The sequence below is a fragment of the Myxocyprinus asiaticus genome, chromosome 33, assembly GCF_019703515.2.
Source record: "Myxocyprinus asiaticus isolate MX2 ecotype Aquarium Trade chromosome 33, UBuf_Myxa_2, whole genome shotgun sequence".
Lineage (NCBI taxonomy): Eukaryota > Metazoa > Chordata > Actinopteri > Cypriniformes > Catostomidae > Myxocyprinus > Myxocyprinus asiaticus.
Genome location: NC_059376.1, coordinates 5392001 through 5416384, shown reverse-complemented (window position 1 = coordinate 5416384; position 24384 = coordinate 5392001). Strand labels below are relative to the sequence as shown.

At 39.7% G+C, this 24384-nt stretch overlaps 1 protein-coding gene across 1 annotated transcript in view; it reads left to right on the top strand.

Annotated features, from left to right (window-relative positions):
• LOC127424724 (proline-rich transmembrane protein 4) overlaps positions 1 to 24384 on the top strand; it is an 85853-nt gene that overhangs the window by 48621 nt on the left and 12848 nt on the right. Inside the window, exons 2-3 of the mRNA XM_051670142.1 lie at positions 12886 to 13807; positions 14796 to 15116. Of these exons, the coding sequence (XP_051526102.1) occupies positions 12973 to 13807; positions 14796 to 15116 (1156 nt within the window). The 5' untranslated portion in view covers positions 12886 to 12972. The remainder of the gene's footprint in view (positions 1 to 12885; positions 13808 to 14795; positions 15117 to 24384) is intronic.

The window sequence follows — 24384 nt, the reverse complement described above, 5'->3', positions numbered from 1 at the left end:
AGACACAGTCTGCTGGAATATTAATATTGTGGAGGATGAGAGTTTAAGAGGTTTAATGCGCATTGCAATGAATACACAACCTATGGGGACTAGTTATTTTATTAATCAACCTCCCACTTGGACTTTGGGAAAAGTTAAATGTTACTTGAATTATTTTAGTGCTTTTCTATTTTTATACTGTGGAAGGCTTTGCTTGGAAATTTTTAATAAAGCATTATTGTAATTGTTTTTTTTTCCTAAGAAGGAAATAAATGCATTTTGACAAATTTCAGCACTTTCAAAATCTGTGATTAATATTTTACTATTAAAAATATACAGACTGAACAAATATAATTAGGGCTGGAAAATTTAACGCGATAATTTCTGCGATTAATATTTTTTAACGCAAATTTTTCTTTAACGCAATTAATGAAGTATCCGTTTTTTTACTTCCTGAAACTTCATGCGATCTTTATGGAGAAAGGTGTCCCAAGTTGTGCCTGGCAGGCTACTCAGTTTTACAGGCTTCGATTAGATGCTTAGATTAGGGTGAGGGCAGGGTTAGGGCATCTGCTGCCTGCCAGGAACAAACCCAAGCACTGTCAATTTTGTACAATGGGTGATAATTTCCCCAATGTTTTTCCCAACTTTCTGAGGCTAACATTGGCTTATATACTGTAAATGTTCAGGAGGTACACATTTGCCTCAACTCTGCACATCCTAGCACAGAAACTGATTGTGTGGAGCAGTGCAGGCTTATTCATTATGCGTAACGCATGTCCCAAATATATATGGGTGCGAATTTATTGTATGGAGAATGAAGACTTCACGAGCAAGCTACTGTATCTCTTCGCACTGGCCGAAAACACTCACTTACTTTCATCTGAACCAGTTTCAAAAGCAAAACCACCCTAATGAGACCCAGCGTTTGCGCAATAGAGACTGAAAGATCTGGCCATTCAGCAAGTTACAACCAAGTATACTTGTAGAGAGACTGAACGGCAGCCAGAGGAAATAATAGTTTTGAGATTTTGAATCAGCAAAATAAACCCCAGCATTCAATATGTATCTGTATGTATAGTGTCTAATAATGCATTGGAAATGTACATCTAAGTTTCCCTTGCCATTAAAGTATGAAATTAATTGAATCTGCCTATCTGATCCTATTATTAAAAAAAAGACCACTGTAAAACAGCAGAAGATTTTGCCCAAATTTAAATGACAGCATTTCCACCGATTTTATAGCATTTATAGTAAATATACTTGTGTTAAAGATTAATACCTGTAAAAATGTGTCTAATTAACTGTATCCAAAAAAAGTATGTTATAACATATATACATAATAACATAATATACATATTTAAATAATTAAAATAAATAATGTCTAATCAATTTCTTGCAAGTTATAAAGTAAATATATTTATGATGATTTTTTTATGTTTGTTGTAATGTATTGTGTACCATAATTTAATCATGATTAATCACAGAAAAATGTGATTAATTAGTTAAAAATTCACAGCCCTAAATATAATATAATATACTATAATATAATATAATATAATATAAAAGCAGAACAGGCGACCACGGCAAAATAATCAATTAAAACAAAGACACTGGCTAAGTACATCGGATATGAATGACAAATAATGTCTATAATTTCCTAAAAATATTTCAATTTCAGTTGAAAAGTGCCCTTGCGATCTTACCCACACTCACACACATATATATGCACACATTGAGTCACGACCAATAAACAGAGCCTTGATGTAAATGCACCCCCTACAACTTGATCAATACAATAGTTTCTATATTATCCAAAACAAATTTTTATTTATTTTTTATCCCCTTTTCTCCCAATTTGGAATGCCTAATTCCCACTACTTACTAGGTCCTCGTGGTGGCACATTTACTCACCTCAATCCGGGTGGCGGAGGACAAGTCTCAGTTGCCTCCGCTTCTGAGACAGTCAATCTGCGCATCTTATCATGTGGCTCGTTGTGCATGACACAGCAGAGACCCCGCATGTGGAGGCTCATGCTACTCTCCGCAATCCACGCACAAATTACCATGCTTCCCATTAAGAGCGAGAACCACTAATCGCAACCACGAGGAGGTTACCCCGTGTGACTCTATCCTCCCTAGCAACTGGGCCAATTTGGTTGCTCAGGAGACCTAGCTGGAGTCACTCAGCACACCCTGGATTCAAACTCGCAACTCCAGAGGTGGTAGTCAGTGTCAATACTCGCTGAGCTACCCAGGTCCCGCAAAACTGTGGAAAGCACACTTGCGCTACCCCTCTCCTTCTCTTTTGCTCTTACACACGGACACACTCTCACACGTGAGCAACAAACATAGCCTTCATGCCAGTGCACCCCTGCGACTCAGTGGAGTTGTAAACAGTTGTTAAGCAACAAAAATGGCTACACTCACTGCTGCTGAGAAGTCTACTTAAAATTACATCTTGACAATTTAAGCAATTTTACTGCTGACAAAAGCCGGAGATAATTCCCACATGCGATCTCTCTCAGTTTCTCTCTTTGTCTCTTTCTCTATCTCTCGCTCACACACAAACACACACACACACACACACACACACACACACAAACTTGTTTTTATATCATTGTGGGGACTCTCCATAGACTTCCATGCATTTTTCTTATTTTATACAGATCTAATGATAATTTCTATCCCCTAACCCTACCCCTACCCCTAAACCTAACCCTCACAGAAACCTATTTACATTTTTAGATTTTCCAAAAACATAGTTTAGTATGTGTAATAATGGATTAAGGGGTGATGCCATGCAAGGAGCAGACGTGTAAGCGACGAGCTCTGCACACTTTGCTGAATTTTTGATTATTCTCATGTTATAATCTGGTGAAATTTGATACACCCAGTTACACATTTGCCCTTTGTTGCAAAACATGGCAAAGAAGTCAAAATCCTCAGGCTCTGGAGATATTAAAAGACACTTACATGTTCAGGATGAAAGCCCCGACAGGCCTACAGTCCAGGGACTCGATTTGGATGGCGCGGCAGGAGAAGGAATCCAGCGTCAACTGTCCAACATGTCGGTGATGTTGACGAAGATTCTTGCTGACTTGGGAGTATCTCGCTGTAATACGTCGATCGATTATGGCGATGGAAATACAATTCTCTGAGTTAGGTACAAGAGTGACTGATGTTGAAAAACGAATCGATATTCTGGAATCTTTGGAGAGGGAGGCTAATCCACCCGCGACCAAAGTTGATTTGGAACATCTCCTTGAAAAGCTCTTGAGAATGGAAGCCGCAAGAATAATGTTCGATTGTTGGAAGTCCTGAGCATGAGGAGGGCAGAGATATGGTGAAATTCCTAGACGAGTTTTTCCTGAGTCTGCTCGACATAACAGGCCACAAGATGGAAATCGAGCGAGCTCACAGAGTCCCTGCTCGTAGATCTGCTGAGGGAGACAGGCCCCGACCGATTCTGGCCAGATTTCTGAGATCATCCGATAAAGATCTTGTGTTGCACCAGGCGAGGAGCAAAGGGAAGCTTTCTTGGAAGAACCATAATGTTTTCTTGTTCCCGGACAAGAGAGAAACGCGATCGGTTCAAGGAATGTAAGAAACTCTTACATCAGAAAAAGATCTCGTTCGCTCTGATGTTTCCAGCCAAACTGAGAATAGAAACGAAGGTTGGTCGCAAAGTATTCACATGTCCAAATCAGGCAATATCTTTTATAGAATCAATGTCTGTGTAAACCATTGGATGTTTCTCATGTGAGTGGGTCTGACTCGCTGTACTTACTCTTGAGGAAGCTGGGCGACATTTTAGGTTTTCGTGCGCGGGGTTAATGCGCACGTTTTTCTTTTTTCTGTTTGTTTTGTTCTGGGGGATGTTCGGGGGTTGAATGTTTCACTAATGGGGAATGTGGTCTGTATAATTTTGTTTTTCACACACAATTATTTTTTTTTTTATTATATCAATATGCCAGTTGTTAATATGAGTGTACTATCTCTCTCCACATGGAATGTGAATGGGTTGGGGCACCCCGTAAAAAGAAGGAAGGTTATTTCTTTTCTTAAATGTAAGAAATATGATATAGTGTTTCTTCAAGAAACACATCTCTCCCTGCAGGAAGCTGAAAAATTTGGGAAGATATGGGGTGGACATGTTTTCTTTAGTGCTGGCTCAAGTAAGAGCAAGGGAGTCATTATATTGGTAAATAAACATCTACAATTCAAATGTCTCAAACAGACTAAAGATAAATAAGGAAAAGTAATTATTGTTTTAGCTGAAATTCAAGGGCAAAGTCTGATTTTGGCTAATATTTACGCACCTAATGCTGATGATCAGGGCTTTTTTATAGATCTTGAAGGGATGTTGCAAGCCGCTGGCACCCCTCATGATATAATATTGGGAGGAGACTTTAATCTTTTGATGAATTCAGTCCTTGATCATAGTGAAGCAAAAGTGTGTAAACCCCCTAGAGCAACACTGACGCTTCACAGGATGTGTAAAAATCTTGGACTTTCGGATATTTGGAGACTTTTGAACCCATCCGGTAGGGACTATACATTTTTTTCATCAGTCCATAAGATTTATTCTAGAATAGATTTTTTTTTTTTATATCCAAATCCCTAATTTCATTTGTTGTTGATTGCTCAGTTGGAAACATTTTAGTCTCAGATCACACCCTGGTGAGTTTAGAGGTGATGCCACATATAGAGAAAAAAAAATCATATAGTTGGCGCCTTAATGTATCCCTTCTGCAAAATCCTGATTTCCAACAAATGTTAAAGGCTGAAATCAATGTTTATATGGAGACCAACTGGTCCTCAGTATCCTTTGTGGGCGTGGCTTGGGAGGCACTTAAAGGCGAACCGCCTTTAGGTGCCGGATAATACAGTATGCCTTATTCATCAAAAAATCCAAAGCACGAGAATTTGTGGAGTTGGAAGGAAATATTAAAAGTGCCGAGGCAGAGCTGAAGCGCCGTATGTCAGCTGATGGCCTCAGAGAATTGACCCGATTTAAATATAGATATAATACTATTTTGTTGTGGAAAGTGGAGTTTTGGTTATTCAGGGCAAGACAGTCATACTTTGAGTTGGGTGACAAAGCAGGAAGCTTTTGGCTAGATATATAAAGCAGAGAGAGTCTTTTTCTACTATTTCCTCAGTGAAATCTGCTGGTGGTGAAATATTTACCTCAGCCATTGATATTAATAATGCCTTTAAATAATTCTATATTGATCTTTATAGTTCCATGCCTTCGTCTACTGATGAAGATATTAGAAACTTTGTGGAACCATTAGATCTTCCTAAACTGACGATTGAGCAAAAACCTCTCTTGATTCTGAGATAACCTTGGAGGAGCTTGACGAGGTAATTAAGTCCCTACCTACTGGCAAGGCTCCGGGGCCAGATGGTTTTGCCGCAGAATTTTTTAGATCCTATGCTACAGAACTGGCTCCACTTTTGTTAGAAGTTTATTATACTGAATCATTAAAGAAGGGAAAACTTCCTCCTACCATGACACAAGCCCTGATCAGTCTGATTCTTAAAACGGACAAAGATCCAAGCGAGTGTAAAAGTTACCGTCCAATTTCCCTGATCCAACTAGATGTAAAAATATTGTCAAAAATTTTGGCTAACCGATTAAGTAAAGTTATGACATCTCTTATACATATAGATCAGGTGGGGTTTATTCTGGGCCGCAGCTCTTCCGATAACATTAGGCGTCTCATCAATATCATGTGGTCAGTGGCGAATGAACAATCTCCGGTCACTGCCATTTCACTTGACGCCGAAAAGGCGTTTGATATGGTAGAATGGGATTATCTTTTTAAGATTTTGGAAATGTATGGGTCCGGGAGAACATTTATTGGTTGGATTAAGTTACTTTATAAACACCCTGTAGCAGCGGTACAAACAAATGGATTAATTTCAGATTATTTTACTCTGAATAGGGGCACTTGACAGGGTTGCCCACTTTCTCCATTATTGTTCTGTCTTGCCCTGGAACCATTAGCAGCTGCGAAAAGAAAGGAGGATGATTTTCCAGGGGTGACAGCAGGAGGTGCTTTACGCAGATTATATTTTATTATTTGTCTCTGAACCTACTAGATCTATGCCTTGCCTCCACAGAATTATTAATTCCTTTTCCAAGTTCTCAGGATACAAAGTCAGTTGGTCTAAATCCGAAGCTTTGGCGCTGACAGCATACTGCCCAGAAACGGCTTTCCAGCCAGGCGCCTTCCAGTGGCCCAAACAGGGCATTAAGTATTTGGGGATTTTATTCACAGCAAATTTGTCTGATTTAGTTAGAGTTCATTTTGACCCTTTAATTAAAAGGTTTTCGAGCGATGTGGGCAGGTGGGCTTCATTACATTTATCGATGATTGGGAAGGTTAATGTTATTAAAATGAATTGTATTCCAAAATTCAACTACCTGCTTCAGTCTCTCCCTGTAGATGTCCCCCTCTCTTATTTCAAGCAATTTGATAGCATAGCGAAGTCCTTTATTTGGAATGGTAAGCGCCCCAGGTTAAATTTGAATAAGTTACATAGGCCAATTGACAAAGGTGGGCTAGGCCTACCCAAGATTTTGTTTTATCATTATGCGTTCGGTCTTAGACATTTGGCTCATTGGTCGCTTCCACCTGAGAGAGCCCCTCCCTGGTTTTGTATTGAAAAGGAAGTTCTTGCCCCTATCTCACAACTGCAAAGCCTTTCGATCAAACTAGCCAGTTGCTGTTATTTTGCATTTGCACTCGATATGGACAAAAGTGTCCAGAGTGTTTAATTCGGATATTTATTTAAACACAGCCTCGAACATATGGCTGAACCCTAAACTATGTATTAATAAGTCCCCTTTTTGTTGTTCAGATTGGATTGTGAGGGGGGTTAATGCACTTGGTGACCTATATGAGGGTGGAGTATTGAGACCTTTTGAAAATTTGGTTCAACATTTTGGCATTCCCAGATCTCAGTTTTATAAGTATTTCCAGCTTCACCACCTACTCTGCACTATTTTTGGGAGTGGCACGCACCCCCCTAAAGCGGCAGGTGCTTTGGGAGAGGTGATTGCTGCTTTTGGAAAAGGCCATGAAGCATCAGTGTATTACTCCCTACTAATTCAGAGTCTGGGGGATGGAGCCTTGACATCTCTCAAGAGAGTATGGGAAAAAGATTTGAATTTGGTATTGGAGGATGGAGTGTGGACTAAGATTCTTAAAAATGTCAAGTCTGTATCTAGAGATGCAAGGGTTCGCCTTATGCAATTTAAGATTTTACATAGATTTTATTGGACCCCCTCTAGATTATATAGGCTTGGTCTTAAAGACACACCCACTTGCTGGCGATGCCAGTCAGAAGTTGGAGACACTACCCATGTCTTTTGGGGGTGTGTTAAGATCCAGGAGTTTTGGTTGAGGGTTCAGAGGTATTTGTGTGACGTTTTGAACACTCAGGTTTTGCTTTGTCCCAGACTCTGTATTTTGGGTGATGGGGCGGTCATGCATTTAGGGGATAATCATATAAATAATTGGGTTATGACCAGTTTCATGATCGGCAGGCAAGTAATTTTAAGGGGATGGAAGTCAAGTGGAGCACCCTCTTTTTCGGAGTGGTGTGTGGAAATGGGGAGGGTAGCTGCATTTGAAGAGGCGGTAAGTAGAAGGCTGGGGTTTAGGGACTTATTTGCTAAAAAAATGGGGCAAATATTTAGTTTTTTTAGGGGACTCTCGGAGAGGGGATTTAGAGAGTGTAGTTTAGTTTAATCATGTATGTTTATTATTATTTTATTTATTTATTTGTGTATATATATATATATATATATATATATATTTTATTTTATGTATGTGTGTATATATATATATATATATATATATATATATATATATATATTTATTTTTTAATTTCTTTGGATTGTGTGTGTTATGTGGGACCACAGGGGTGTTCGTTAGGGGTCAGGGTGGGATTGTATTAGTAGGGTTTAAATGTAAAATGTTGATTCTTTATATATGTGTTGAGTTTTTTCCACTGTCATATACATATGAATCAATCAAAATGTTAATTACAAAAAAAATAAGCCATTTCCCTTGTGGGGATCGCTGGCTGGGCCCCACAAGGTAGGTGATCTCAGGTTTTACTATCACACACACACACACACACACACACACCACCTTGTTACTGTAAGTACTCCAGTAAATCAGCGCAAGCCTCTGTTGCTAGTTCTAAAGTGACATTTTCTAATTAGCAGCGGAGGCTTGGGCTGTATGAATGCAAGACATTGAATCCATGGAGGAAGAAAGTAGTTCCACTCCCAAGAGCATTTTAGGGACGAAAACCCCCCCCCCCAAAATTCTTGAGATGAAACCCTGAACGATGTCTGAAGGTTTGGTCACCGTGGTATAAGCGTAATAATTGACTACAGGCCGTTGAATTTTGGAGAAATAATGTGTGCATTATTTTTCAATAATTCAACAGTCTGTCATCAATTATTCCTTACATATAATCTTTTGAAAAAAATTTTTTTAAACTGTGCAACATTGTGCAGGTCACAGATATCCTGTATCTAGGTGCATCGAGGAAAAGCTATGCAAGCTGGAAGGGAGTGTAATTGTTGATGGTCTTTGTTGAATGTGCCTTTGGTGTGCTTATGACATTCTCTGGTGTGGTTTACTATATTATCAGTAAATAATTACTTGGTACAATTATTTTAGGCATTGCATCAATAAAATTATGCAATTTCTGAAATGTCAGATGACATGTGCAACAAAGTGTGAGACAAGAATCAATGTGCATAGTTTAGGATGATAAATAAAGTTAAAACACTTTTCATACTTCTGAAAACATAAAGTGTGTTAAAAGAGTAGAAACAGATACAGGTAACGAGTTATGGATGGATGGATGGATGGATAGATAGATAGTCTTTATTGTCCCAGAGGGAAATTTGTTTTCACCAGTCTGCTCCACAAACACAAAACATACAGATACCCACATTACATCATATGAAATATAACATAAATTCCCCTGCCCCAACCCATGTACATGCATACAAATTATCAGTGCTATCGAGTCAATTTGTTCAGAGCAGCAATGGCTGATGGGACAAAACTTTTGCCAAAGCGAGCTCGTTTCCATCTTAAAGTCCTGTATCTGCAACCGGAGGGTAGCAGCATAAAAAAAATTATTCAGGGGGTGATCAGTATCTTTTGCTATTACTTTTGCAAGACGTGCGGTGGCTCTGTCATTCATATCTGAAAGGCTGGGAGTAGATAGGCTGATGATTTTGGAGGCAATATGTTTTATCTTAGTGAGTTTGTTTTTGTTGGAAATGGTTAACATTGTGAAGAATCAAGGAGAGCGGTGCAACAAGATGGATTGAATTATGCTTTTATAAAGCAGCAGCAGCAGCAGAAGGTGGGGAGCAACAGACAGAGCTCTGAGTTTGTGTATTATGTAAAGTCTTTGCTGTGAACGCTTTTGGATGGCAGTGATATGTTCATCGAAACTTAGTTTATTATCTATGATGAGTCCAAGATATTTGAAATTGCTGATCTGTTCAGCGCTGTCCGTGGATAATGGTGTAGTTCAGTCCAGAGTGGGATGTGTTTGATGTGTGAATGACCAGTTTTTTTTGTTTTATCCGCATTCAACTGGAGGTAGTTGTCAGAGCACCACTTTGTGAAGTGAGAGATTGATTGTTGGTAGGCTGTAACAGAGTTCTTGTCATTGAGTAGTCCCAGTATGGCAGTGTCATCAGAGTATTTGTTGTATGTGGTGACGGGTGACTGACTAATGCAATCATTTGTGTAAAGGTTTACAGAAAGGGACTGAGGACAGCCCTGAGGGGCATGATGGTTGATGATGTTACAGTGCCCACTTTTACAGCCTGTGGTCTGTTGCTGAGGAAATTGTGTATCCAGTGGATGAGAAGTGGAGGAACGTTGAGGTGGTGGAGTTTCTTAATCAACAGGTGGCATTGTATTGTATTAAATGTGGAACTGAAATCAACAAAGATGCGATGTTGCCTGGTGATTCCAGATGTTGAAGGGGGTAGTTGAGGAGGCCTGCCACAGCATCTTCTGTTCCTTGTTTGGCTCTGTAGGCAAACTGATGCGGGTCCAGCTGTGGTCTCCATGCATTTCATGATTATTGGTGTTAGTGTAACTGGTCAGATGTTGTTGGGTCCCGATTAACGAGGGTTCTTAGGTACTGGTATAATGATAGATATTTTCCAGAGTGTAGGTATTGAGGCAGTCCTGTATGATTCCCAGAAGATGGAGTAAAAAATGGGAGAGAGCTCCATAGCACAGAGCTTGAGCACCCTCGCTGGAATGCCATCTGGTCCTGGTGCCTTTCCAGGTTTACACCTGCCCAGCTGCTGTCGGACATCCTCCAGTGTGAAGGGAGGGTGTGTGAGTTCTTGAAAGGGGAGGGATCTCAGCAGATCTTCACAGGCAACAGAGTAGTTGTGTTTGTGGGTGTCAAACCATGTAAAATAACTGTTCAGGGAGTTACCAAGGTGGTTAGGTCTGCTGTTGAGGAGTGATCTTGTCTTGATTCATGACCAGTGAGTATTTTTACTTTATTGAAGGCTTGTTTCATGTTCATGTTGCTAAACTCCCATTCCAGTTTGTTCTTGTATATTTAATATGTTTATTGAGTGTTTTAAGGGAAGCCCAGTCCTTACACCGGAATGCCTTGTGCTTCTCTTTCAGACTTTATTTAAGGTGATCCAAGGTTTGGAGTTTGGGTATTTTATAAAAGTCCTTGTGGGAATGGTGGTGTTAATGCAGAACTTGATATAGTCAGTGATTAGTGAAACTCTCTCATCCAGATCACTTTGGAAGATGTCCCAATTAGTGCATGCCAGTGAGCATGTAGCCGTGTGATGGCGTCCTCCGACCACTGGGTGGTGCAGTTGGTTTTCGGTTTGATGCTTTTCGATTCTGGTTTATAGTATGGAAGTAGGAAAACAACACTGTAATCAGAGAAGCTGAGTGGAAGATGAGCCAGAGCGCTGACTGCTGACATTACCGTGACATAATTCCAGGGTGTTCTCTTTCCTTGTGGGGATGTCCACATACTGATAGAAAGAGGGCAGAACATCATCAAGTCTGCAGTTGTTGAAATCACCTAGAATAAATGCCGGAGCTTCGGGATATTTAGCCAGCATGGAATTAGTGCACTCGGCTACTAGCTCCACTGCTAACTTGGTGTTCACATTGGGTGGGATGTAAACACAGCTGATTATCACAGTGGGGAATTCCCTCGGGAGGTAGAAGGTACGCAGAAACAGGGTCAGTATCTCCACGTCTGGTATACAGACTCTGCTGTGGGTTTTGATGTTATTACACCACCTGTTGTTAATGTAGATGCAGACCCCACTGCCCCTCTCCTTGCCCGACTGGCTAGTCCTATCAGCCCTTATGATAGAAAAATGTTCAAGACTGACCTCAGAGTCTGGGACGTCCTCGTCGTGCCAGGTTTCAGTCAGGGTGATGACACAGGCATCTTTGAAGGCCCTCTCCACTAGGCACTTGGCATGCAATACATCCATTTTATTCCAGAGGAAGCGGACAATTGCCAGTATAATGGAGGGAAGAGGGGGTCTGGAGGGACACTTTCTCAATCTGGTTCGTACACCTCCTCGACTACCACTTTTCCTCGGTCGGATCTCTAATGGAAATATAACTGCTTTGTAGAAGATCCTCCCAGCTATTGGTACGTGGTCTGTAGCCGCTAGCCTCTGGTTCAAGCGCCGAGCTGTGACTGATAATCCATAAGACTGTGAATGTGATCCCAAGCACTTTGTATAGGTCCAGCATTGTAGACATGAAGCTAAACAGTGGACTGATATAAATTTCTGACTCTTCAGAAATTAACTGAAGAAATAACAAGCTAGTATGACAGTACAGACTGATTTCACATTGAAATTGGAATCAGTAGGTTTCCTTTTCTTTAGCTAAAATCATTCTGTGAGAGTGGCCAAAGCAGTAAGTGTTGTTAGGCTGATGGGCACACATGAGCTCCATTTTCCGGGTGTATTATCTACGCAGGGGCGCCAAAAGCATGTTGTGAAGCTAGTTGTTTTCAGTTGTACAGGATGTAATACAGTGAAGAGGAATGCATGTTTTATAAACTGTACTCCTCTTCCCAAATGTCAAAAATACTCCTAACCATCAGGGGAGTAAAATTTTTATCTTGGAGGTAAAAATACAACCTCAGAATCGTGCTCGTCACTGATTATGTGGATGTTGTTGCTTCCTGGTTTTTATCGCGGAATCGGAAACCCGGGTCTCCAACGCTGCTAATGCAACGTGCATCTGGAGCATGACACAGGGGAAGGTAAAAACACTGGAGCTGATGCAAAAATGCTTGATAGGAGATAGAACATGTTGGTGGGTCAGAATAATGTGGCTGTAAGGGGGTTCAGTGGAAAGGAGGAGGCGAGAACCGGCTTAAGAATATAAATAATAATTTAATAAACAACTTAAACAAAACACACAACTATAAACACACAGTACAGCTGCCTGTAATTCTCTCTCTCTCGAACTGTCGTCCCCAGCCCCCTTTATCCCTCGCGCCCCATCAGGCTGATTGGGGACCGGGCGTGCGTCATTCCAGCCCGGCCCCACCCTCCTCGGCTCTACAGTGGCCAATCCTAGGATGCAGGAACTCTCAGAAACATTATGCCAACTTCTCATGTGATCATGTTGAACTGTAAACTTGGTGACCAACAGGTTAAGAGAATTGTGCTGGGCCAATTTTCCAGCTCAGAACTAACTTCTTCTGCAGTACAAACGCTGACTGACAATAGGAATGGTTTGTTTTCAACAGTGTTTTTGGTTTTAATTTCAGTTTTATGTCTCTCTTATAATTTCAGTTTTATGTATTTGTTTATCTCTGCAGGAGATGAAATGAGAAGAACAAGAAAGCGTATGATCTCAGCTACAAAACACAACCATAAGCAGCTTCACAACAGGGCAGAACGTCACTATGGTCCCTCTACTCCAATTTTTTCTCTTTCTGCCTTTGATTCAGCCAATCACAAATCATGTCCATGGAAACTCTCTTTCTCCTCCAACCGTTCCCTCAAAATCAGTTTCCTATAGTTTAAAGAGTCGGACAGATGCGGCTGTAAAAAAAAATTATCATGGATTTGCTGGTAATGCTGCATTAGAAATGTTCAGACCATTTCTTGGTATTGGAAATACCAAACACATTTTCTATGGAAAAAATGTCATTAAACAAAGTGGAAGTCCAAACGAACGGGTTGAAAGGATAAAAACTGGAGATACATTGTCAAGAAAAACTGAGTCAAGAGTTCAGTTGTTAGTATCACCCAAAAACAGAGTCAAAAGACAACCCATCCACACTGACATGCTACCGAAAGATGCTGCTAATAATACAGAACCCAAAAGTCATTCAACTGAATGGCCAATCGCCAATCATAGTGCTGACTTTTCACTGTTTCAAGGAAGCGAGTCAACGAAAGACAACCCAGAAACTGAATTCAAGGAGACTGATTGGTCAACAGTAGGGTCAGGTGACATGTTGATAGCTGCAGAAATTGGTTTCATAGGGTCATCGACAGATGCTGTAAGATCAACTGGTAAAGAAAATGCACAGTATGGACCACAAGTTCAGAATGCTTACAGTGTGCTTGCTAGTGTGGTCACAGCACACACAGATCCAACAGTTAACCCTTCGCGTCATACCAGACCGCTTGTACCTGCACCAGCAAATGAAAAAAATGCATCCAGATCTGACTTTCAGGCCACTTCCAACAGGACTAACCATTGGGATGCAAATGGGACTCAATTGGAAATAGGTAAGATACAATTACAATAATTCTGTTGTGACCACCTTCTCGGCTGTGTCGTTTGTGTGTGTGTATATGTGGAGTGTGTGTGTTGCCTTTCTCTTTTTCTACCTCTTTCTCTTGATCGCTGATGGAGCTGATTGTTGATGGGGCCCACCGGTGTGCAGGGTGTTTTCCATCATATATAAATCATCTTTAGACCCAAAAATAAATAGTTTCTATGGCAACATTCATAAATTCATACTCCTATGTGCTAATGCAAAATATTCAAGAAGGTAACACTTTATTGTGATGGTCCCAAATAGATATTTAACTGACTATAAGTGACTTATCAACTGGCTTGCTATAGCTAGTAAACAGTGTTTCAACAAACTTGAAATCTTGAAAACATTAAATCTTTATTAATGACCTACTTACATTTATCAACTGACTTGCTATAGCTAGTAAACAGTGTTTCAACAAACATTCAGTAGACTTTCAGTAGCCTGTATATAGATCTTTATAAATGACCTTTTAATGAACTGATGTTCTCAACAATAATGGAAGTAGGTCATTAATAGAGATCTATATACAGGCTACTTAAAGTCTACTGAATGTTTGTTGAAACACTGTTTACTAGCTATAGCAAGTCAGTTGATAAATGTAAGTAGGTCATTAATAAAGATCTATATACAGGCTACTGAAAGTCTATTGAATGTTTGTTGAAACTGTTTACTAGCTATAGCAAGCCAGTTGATAAGTCACTTATAGTCAGTTAAATATCTGTTTGGGACCATCAAAATAAAGTGTTACCTTCAAGAACAATGACAGTCTATCAAGTAGCTCTGGCTATAATGTAAACAAAAGCATGTTAGATACCCTAGTACGAAGTCAGAACAAAGTTGGAACTCATATGTACTGTAATTCGTTTTGTTGTTCTGATTTGAATGTAGCATAAGACAAAATCTTTGATTTTCATGTTACTATACCTTTTTTCATATTTTAATTATTTTATCAGGTAGATTTGGGATAGCCACTCCAACTGCAACCCAGCCAGAAAGTCAGTTCACCACTTTACGATCGTACAGCAAAACCACCACTGCTAGCACAAGCACAGTCAATCTTCAACTAAAGACACCATTACCAGAAGTGGACACCATTATTTACAACAATTCACAACCAGTTAGCACAGCACAGTCAACTTCAACAACAATACCCATCGACCAGTCAACGGGGACAGGAACTACAGGAACAGTGACCAGTACAACCAATAAGACAAGAGAAACTACAACCTTAACTGCAAAGCTGTCGGGCAAAACTGATCAACAAAACATTAAAGGTATGATTTATTTATGTGTCTGAAGGAATCATTTGTGCATTTTGTGAGACATTCCCTGTTAAAAAGACCAGCATAGCTATTCACTAGAATATGTTGTGTTTTTGATGTTGGTCTGGTACCCAAAAGGATTCATAACTAGCTTAACCAAAAAAAACCTCCTTAGTAAACCAAAGGAATCCAGGTTTGGCTGAACAGGGTTTTGTATAGGGTTAGCTTTGCCAATGACAAATGAGTCTAACACAAAATTCAGTTATTTTTGCAGCTGGTCTGTTTCAAAATGATGTTGGAGAAAGCTCAAAGAATGAGGGCCTTTAGAGAGAGAGACAGGAAAAGAAACAAGATGGAAATTGTAGGTATGTGTTTGGAAAGGAGAGATGACAGACCAGAAGTAAAGAATGTGCCGGAGAAGAGGGGAATAAGAATGTTGAGTTGAGGACAAATAGAAATGAGAGGCAAAATAAGGATTTGAGGAAATAACGAATAAAGACAAAGACATTTGTCTGGCTCCTGCTATTCTGGAGGGACATAGAACAAGTTTTTTTAGTGTAAACATGACCTTGTTTACACCTAATAAAACATGTGTAAAAGATGTCTCTCCCCATGTTCGAATATGCATACTTGTTGGACAAAAACAGAGTAACTTAATTTTTGCTGTTGTTGCTTACTAGGCCATATATTCAGGTCACTGGACAATGACCACGTTCCTGTATGAAGTTCAGTACTGTGTCAAAGCCTTAGGTACATTAGGTGTTTCACTAAAACGTTTGTCCTAAGATGGTTATTTGATATCTTTTGCTTTAGTATGTAAATAGGAAATATACATTTTAGATTTCCAAACATTACTTTTTCCAAATAAAACAGAGGTAGAAGAAGGAGTATTGCATCAGATGGTATGACCCCCACAGAGCACGGATCTCAACATCATTGAGTCTGGGATTACATAAAGAGACAGAAGCAGTTGAGATAGCCTAAATTCATAAAACCTTTGTTCTGCAAGTTCTCCAAGATGCTTGGAACAACCTATCTGCCAACAAACTGTACGCAAGTGTACCTAGGAGAATTGAGGCTATTTTAAAGGCATAGGGTGGTCAAACCAATTACTGATTTAAGTTTTTTGTTTACTGTACTTTGTATGAAGTAAACTGATATAAATTTTTCATGGAATTATTTTTGACCACTTTTGGTCAGACTTTATTAACGGTGTTCAGGGAACGTCTCTGATTTCACAGGAAAATTAGCACACATTGCATCCAGAGCAGACATGATATGGCATGTAGAAGACATGTTTGTTAAGTCATTAAATTTGTTGTAGTTTCAGTTTTACAAGTTCACATAGAGTTCCTACTTGGAGAGAGAAACATGTTTTAAAGGGTGTGGCATGGTGTGTGTTTTTTTTTTTTTTGGCTCTGTATTGATCGAAAGAGGTACAGCCCAAAGTAACTAACTGCCATTATCATAAGAGAGATAGATACAATATTTGTATTAGGACGCTGATTGAATGTGGATATGTTTACAGATTACATATCTGTCCTGTTGAAGTCATCTAAAAGCATGTGAGAAATGGTTAAAGATTTCAAATTCATAATAATCAGAGGTCAGTTTTATTTTTAAAATTTGGAGCTTTAGCAATTTAAGGATGAGCTGAAATCCTTTGCTCACACACTTATAAATATGGGAAGTCGCGGGTTGCGGTTGTTTGTTTCCAGAGTACAGTTTTGGGCTTGCTGATGCTTGGGCTCCCAGAGCACAATAAACTGTGACTCACTACTAATAGCAGCTGCCAAATAACCCCATCTACTCTTCGAGCCACGCTCTACATCAGTGGTGTCAAACACATAGAGTCTGTTATAAACAGAGGTCAGAGCCAGCTCCAAATGGGCAGGGCAGCTCCAAGTGGGTGGGACTAAAGCTGCAAGTGGGCTGTACATACGGATGAACATGTCTGATTTGGTTTAACCCCACACGGATATGGTCCAATTTGATCTTGGGTGGCGGCAGAGTAAGGTAAGCTTGTAATATGGTAACCCCATATTACATAAGTTAAACATTTGAGCTCTCGAAGGATCACATTTGTGGAAAAGCTCTTGGTATTCCTTGTGTATGTGAAGTGTTAAATTATTTGAAGTGTCAGTGGTTGTTTTCATTGACAGAGCTTACTCAGTTTTTATCACTATGAACAAATTTCTGTAAATTCAGTAAGATCCCACACATGTATGACCACAGTCCCTACTTGTATTTACAAAAAGTTTATTTATAGCTATAGTACTGCACTGTTATTACTAGAATAAAAACAGGCCATATAACCTGATGAATGTTTGTTGTGCATATGTGTAAATATTCAATATTATTCTGTTAAAACACTTCCTGTTTCTGTTGCTGATGGCACGCTGCACGAGTGTTTGTAGCTTGCTAGCCTGCTTAGCATTGCTTATTCTTATACGTTCATCGTTTTATCCTTTACCATTTTACCACGTGCTCCTGGTTTTTCCGCTTTTCTACTGTTTCATCTGTGTGTATTATACCGTGCACACCCGTTTCCCTCATTTTATCTTTTTCTTTTTTCTGCCTGTCTAAATCTCGCGTCTCGACTGCGTGCATTAGTTTTCTCCACTGTGTTTTACATGGATTATTGCATCAATCTCAAACATCTGCTGATTAGGAAGCACCTCGAGCTCAAATCCTCGCCGCTCAAGAATAACCATAACAACAACAAACAATTGCGGTAAGTCATGGCATCCACTCATGTTATTTCTTCCTGCATTACATGCCACATGTTTACTATAGCTTCTTCCGTCAGCAGTGAGGGATTCACATGCTAAACGGAGAAGGTTAATGAGCTAGAGACACGTATCCGAATGCTAGTGGAGGTCAGTGAGAAAGAGAAGCTGGTAAATACTGTTTCAGATGCAGGTAGAACAGCAACCAACACACATACTTTGGTTCCGGCTCTAGAGCTCCCGCAGCAGGGCGACTGGGTGATGTCTCGGCGGCATACTCACTCAGCAAAGTGACACCACTCTCCTGTTCCTGTTAGGGTTTCCAATCGATTCTCCCCACTCAGTGATGCACCCACTGAGAATCATGTTAAAAGAGCCCCAATAATCTGTGATTCTATTGTAAGGAACATGGAAATAGAGACTCCAGCCACTATTGTTAAATGCATTTCGGGTGCTAGAATGCCTGACATCAGATCAAAGTGCTGGCTAATGCTAAACGTAGATTTTCTAAAATTGTTATTCATGTCGGTACTAATGATGTCTGGCTTCGCCAGACGGAGATTACTAGAGATAATGTTAAAGAAGTGTGTGAACTTGCAAAAACAATGTCAGACACTGTAATATGCACTGGCCCCCTCCCTGCTCATCGTGGTGATGAGGTTTATAATAGGTTAGTGTCAATGAATGGCTGGATGTCTGAGTGGTGTCTGGAGAAGAGCATAGGATTTATAGACAATTGGAAGAGTTTTTGAGGGTAGACCTGACCTGCTAAAGAGAGACAGACTCCATCCCTCCAGGGAAGGTGCCGCTCTCCTCTCTAGTAATTTGGCTCATAGTCTTAATAATGATAGTTATTTGACTAACTGGGGCCCAGGTCAGGAAGCAGACAAACTGGTTAATCCGAATGTCTGCTAGCTGCCTTGAGACATCACATAGGTCACACAAACTACAACACGTAGAGATTGTATCACCTAGATATCATATAGAGTCTGTATCGGTTCCCCAAACTACCATACATAAAACTCTCACTAAATCATTTAGAAATTTTTTTATCAAGGTCAAACTTGATAAAATAAAATAAAATTGAAGATAAACATTAGATAAAGGTAGGGCTACTAAACATTAGTTCGCTTTCTAACAAAGCACTAATTGTAAATTAAATTATTACAGATCATAGTTTGGATGCACTCTGTTTGACTGAAACCTGGCTTAAACCAGATTAATATTTTAGTTTAAATGAATCTACTCCCCCAGGTTATTGTTATAAACATGAGCCTCATCTGAAGGGTTGAGGAGGAGGTGTTGCTACAATTTATAGTGAAGTTTTCGGTGTTACTCAGAGGACAGGATAGAAGTTTAAATCTTTTGAACTAATAATGCTTAATATGACACCGTCAGATATAAATAAAAAATCTTTGTCATCTTTTGCCCATGCTACAGCATATAGGTCCCCAGGCTTTACTCTGGTTTCCTTGGTGAATTTGCAAATTTTCTATCTGATTTAGTAGTTAATGTAGATAGAGCTTTAATTGTAGGTGACTTCAACGTTCACATAGATAATGAAAATGACACATTGGGATAAGCATGTATTGATATTCTCAACTCTAAGAGTCAGACAAAATGTGACAGGACCAACTCATCGCCATAATCATACGCTAGATTTAATTCTGTCATATGGAGTTGATGTTGATGCTGTAGAAATTCTACTGCAGAGCGATGACATCTCAGATCATTACCTCGTCTCTTGTTTGTTGCGATCAGCTAATGTCACTCAATCTACACCACGCTATCATTCAGGTAGAACTATTCTTTCAACCACTAAAGATAGCTTCACAAATAATCTTCCAGAATTGTCTCACATACTCAGTAAGCCAAAAAGCCTAGAAGAACTTGATGAAATAACAGAAAATATAAATAAAGTCTTCTCTAGCACTCTTGATTGTGTTGCCCCTTTTCGATTAAAGAAAATTAAAGAAAAAAGCCTTGCACCATGGTACAATGATCACACTCATGCTCTCAAGAGAGCAGCTCGGAAAATTGAGCACAAGTGGAAGAATACAAAATTAGAGGTATTTTTCGCTGCATGGAAGGATAGTGTCTGTAGCTACAGACAGGCACTAAAAGCTGCCAGGTCAGCATATTTTAGCAAACACATAAAAAATGACCACAACAATCCTAGGTGTTTATTCAGAACTGTGGCTAAATTGGTTTGGAATAAAGCATCGACTGAACCAGATATTCCGTTGCAGCACAATAGTAAAGACTTCATGAATTTCTTTACTAATAAAATTTAAATTATCAGAAATAAAATTGGAACTATGCAATCAACTGTCACAGCACCTCAGAAAACAGTGTTTCATAATTTTGCTCACGAGCAACTTAAATCCTTCACTGTCACAGGTCATGAAGAGCTAACAAACCTTATAAAAAACAATAAAAAGCCACAACATGTATGTTAGATCCAATACCAACTAAGCTCTTAAAAGAGCAATTCCCAGTAATCTCAGAACCTCTTGTTAATATTATTAACTCCTCGCTATCCTTAAGACATGTCCTATGAAACTTTAAAATGGCAGTTATCAAACCGCTTATTAAGAAGCCACAGCTTGATCCTAGAGAATTGGCTAATTACAGACCAATTTCAAATCTACCATTTATGCTGAAAATACTAGAAAATGTAGTGTCCTCCCAACTATGTTCATTTCTACAGAGAAATTGAATATATGAACAATTTCAGTCAAGATTTAGGCCCCATCACAATACAGAGGCTGCACTTATCAGAGTTACAAATGGCTTGCTCTTATCATCTGATCGCAGCTGCATTTCTCTTCTAGTGCTTTTAGATCTTAGTGCTGCCTTCAACACGATAGATCACAACATTCTCTTGAATAGGCTGGAGAATTATTTTGGCATTAGTGGACTTGCATTAGCATGGTTTAGGTCCTATTTATCAGACCACTACCACTTTGTATGTGTAAATGAGGAATTGTCAAAACAAACATAAGTTAAGTATGGAGTGCCACAGGGATCAGTTTTAGGACCTCTGCTTTTCTCCTTATAAATGCTTCCCCTGGGAGATATTATCAGGAATTATGAAATAAGTTTCCACTGTTATGCTGACGAAACCCAACTTTATATTTCTTCTAAACCCAATGAAAATTCACAATTCTCCAAATTAGCAGAGTGTATCAATGAAATCAAAGATTGGATGGCCAGAAATTTCCTTCTACTCAATTCTAACAAAACAGAGGTACTAATGATTGGACAAAAAAACCTCTAAAAATAAGCTGCTAAAATATAATTAGTCTCTCGATGCATGTACTGTTATGTCGTCTTCTTCTGCAAAGAACTTTGGTGTTATATTTGTTACCAATCTGTCCTTTGAAAATCAAATTTCCAATGTTTGTAGAACAGCATTCTTCTACTTGAGAAATATTGCTATATTACAACACATGCTCTGTTGATGATGCTGAAAAATGAATCATGCGTTCATGACCTCAAGATTAGATTATTGTAATGCATTACTGGGAGGATGCCCAGCAAGTTCAATAAATAAACTTCAATTGGTTCAAAATGCAGCTGCCAGAGTGCTGACTATAACCAAGAAATATGATCATATTAGCCCAATTTTAAAATCGTTACATTGGCTACCTGTTAAATTTTGTATTAATTTCCACAGTACTTAAGTGACCTTCTGATACGCTATGTTACATCATTTTCATTACGATCACAAAATTCTGGCTTGCTAATAATTCCAAGAATACCAAAATCCACAAAAGGAGGTAGATCCTTTTCATATTTGGCTCCTAAACTATGGAATAGTCTCCCTAACAGTGTTCGGGATGCAGACACACTCACTCAGTATAGACTAAAGACTAAGACATCTATTTAGCAAGGCATACACCTAATTTATCCATCATAATTAGGTTGCTTTAGTTAGGTCTGCCTGAACCAGAAACATCAATCATGATCTATAACGCTGCATAAAATTGAATGGCATCTACACTAATATTATTGTTTCCCTGTCTCAACCTCGGGATTCATATCATATCTTCATATGCCACTGCCTGAACCTTGGACTTAGGATGGACCCCACCGAACCTCACCGAAATGCCCTGCAGGTTGAACTGCAATGCACCTCATCATTTATCTCTGCCTGCATCACCTTTGTCTATTGATGAACTACACTCTTGAAATGGAATACATAGACTATCGTTTAATTGCCAACAAAAGCCTTCATCAGCCAACTAACAAAGGACAATGCATCTATGTGAAATTCTCCAGTTAATCCAGGATGGACTTCAAAGACATTAGTCATTACTCTTAAAGTTCTAAATACAATTATTATTTAATTTCTATACACATTTTACAATCATATTTAATCTCAGCAGTTTTCTCACTTGACTTGTTATGTTATACCTGACTAATGAGCATTAATATCAATTAATTAATTATTTGTGTCCAGATGTTTTTGTCCACAATTATTTTCTTATTTATGTTTATTTTTTAATAAAAACTTGGAAAATACACTCAGTGGAAGGGTGGAGGCCAAGCCTAACATGTTTAATGATATTGTTTATGAAGAATGCACAGGTAAATTTGGTGAAGCATTAGTGAGAGTGGTCCCACAGAGATAGGTAGCAGCTGGTGAAAGACCGGAGGCAGCTCCACAAGGCATGGAGGAGAGCAGAGGAGCATGAGAAGGAGAGCCTGAAGGTGTTGTGGGATATAATAAGGGCTAGGTTAGTAGTTATGAGGAGGGCAGAGAGAAAGTTAATCAAGGATCCTTTTAAGATTGCCAAAAATCTTTTGGAAGAGAAGAGGCACAGAAAACTAGTGATAGCGAATCATAAATAAAAACTTAGTGATCCCCAGAAACACAGCTCGCTCAGCTCCCCTGGATATGTCCTACGACCAGCAGAGCAAATTTGATGTAGCTCCACCCAAGTTGAGTGAGATTAGGCAGGGGGTAGAAAAATCCAGGGCAACTTCAGCCCCGGGCCCAAATAGAATACTGTATAGGTTGTATAGGAGGTGCCTGACAGTTCTTAAATTGTTATGGAGACTACTGTAAGTTGTCTGGAAGAAGCAGTGCATACCCTTGGAATGGCAAAGGGCAGTGGCCATCTTTATATAAAAAAGAACATTAGTCAGTTTAGGAGTGTTGCTGTACTGAATGTGGAGGGAAAGATTTTCTTTTCAGTGCTAGCAAGGAGGATGTTTAACTGCTTCCTAAAAAAATGGATACATAAACACAAGCTGCCAGAAGGCAGGTATACCAGGTTTTCCGGGGTGTGTGGAGCATGCGTCAGAAATATGGAATCAGATCCAGTCTGCCAAGAGAGACAAGAAAGACCTCCATGTAGTCTGGCTGGACCTGGAAAATGCCTATGGATCGGTTCCACACCAGCTCATCAGCTATGCTTTGCAGTTTTTCCATGTACCAGAGTGTATTAGGAGCTTAGTAGACAGTTACTATGGGGAACTGAAAATATGTCATTCAACACAGGAATACACAACTGGAAAAAGGAATTGCGATGGGATATGCAATCTCTCCCATCTTGTTTACAGCCGCATTTGAGATCATCCTAATTAGTGACAGACAGATGACCTTAGGATTCCGTGCACAGTCTGGAGTGAGATTGCCAGCTCTGCGCAGCTATATGAATGACGTGACAAGAATCCTCCAGACTGCTGCATATACAAACAGACTCTTGAAAAGGCTGGAAGAGCTTTTGGCATGAGCCAAGATGAAGATTAAGCCAACAAATTTGTGTTGCCTTTCCATTTGTAAGGGAGTTAGGAGCGACCAGATACCATCTGAGGTGGGATCACCAAGGCCAACAGTTACATCAGGAAGTGGCTAGGCTCGCCGCATTGTCTTTCAGATGTAGCATTATTTGGAAGAATGCCATACAACTGCCACTAAAGTCCATCACCCTGGGCTACAAGAAAGAGAAGAGGCCACGCTTGGAAGGCAGAGGAGGTTGTAAACAGACTGAAGCAATAAGAGATTGTTGGAAAGAAACCAATATGGAAGAGCAGACCTTGGATTGGGGATGGCTCCCAAACATTCGCACAAGCACAGTACAGGTGTCGGCATGATCAGGTACTGCGAAAGCTGGTGGAGATCCTAGAAGAGTGTATATTAAAGTCAACATGGGATCGCATCATATCCTGCAACATCTAGACAGACCAGGGACATATGCAAATATCCTTTTTGTGGACTTCAGTTCGGCTTTCAACACCATCATCCCAGCTATTCTCTGGACTAAATTACACCAACTCTCTGTTCCCACGTCCATCTGTCAGTGGATTACCAGCTTTCTGATGGACAGGCAGCAGCTTGTGAGACAGGGGAAATTCACTTCCAGCACCTGTACAATCAGCACTGGTGCTCCCCAGGGATGTGTGCTCTCCCCACTACTCTTCTCCCTCTACACCAATGACTGCATCGCCAAGGACCCCTCTGTCAAGCTCCTGAAGTTTGCAGATGACACCACTATCATCAGCCTCATCCGAGATGACGATGAGTCTGCATACAGAAGGGA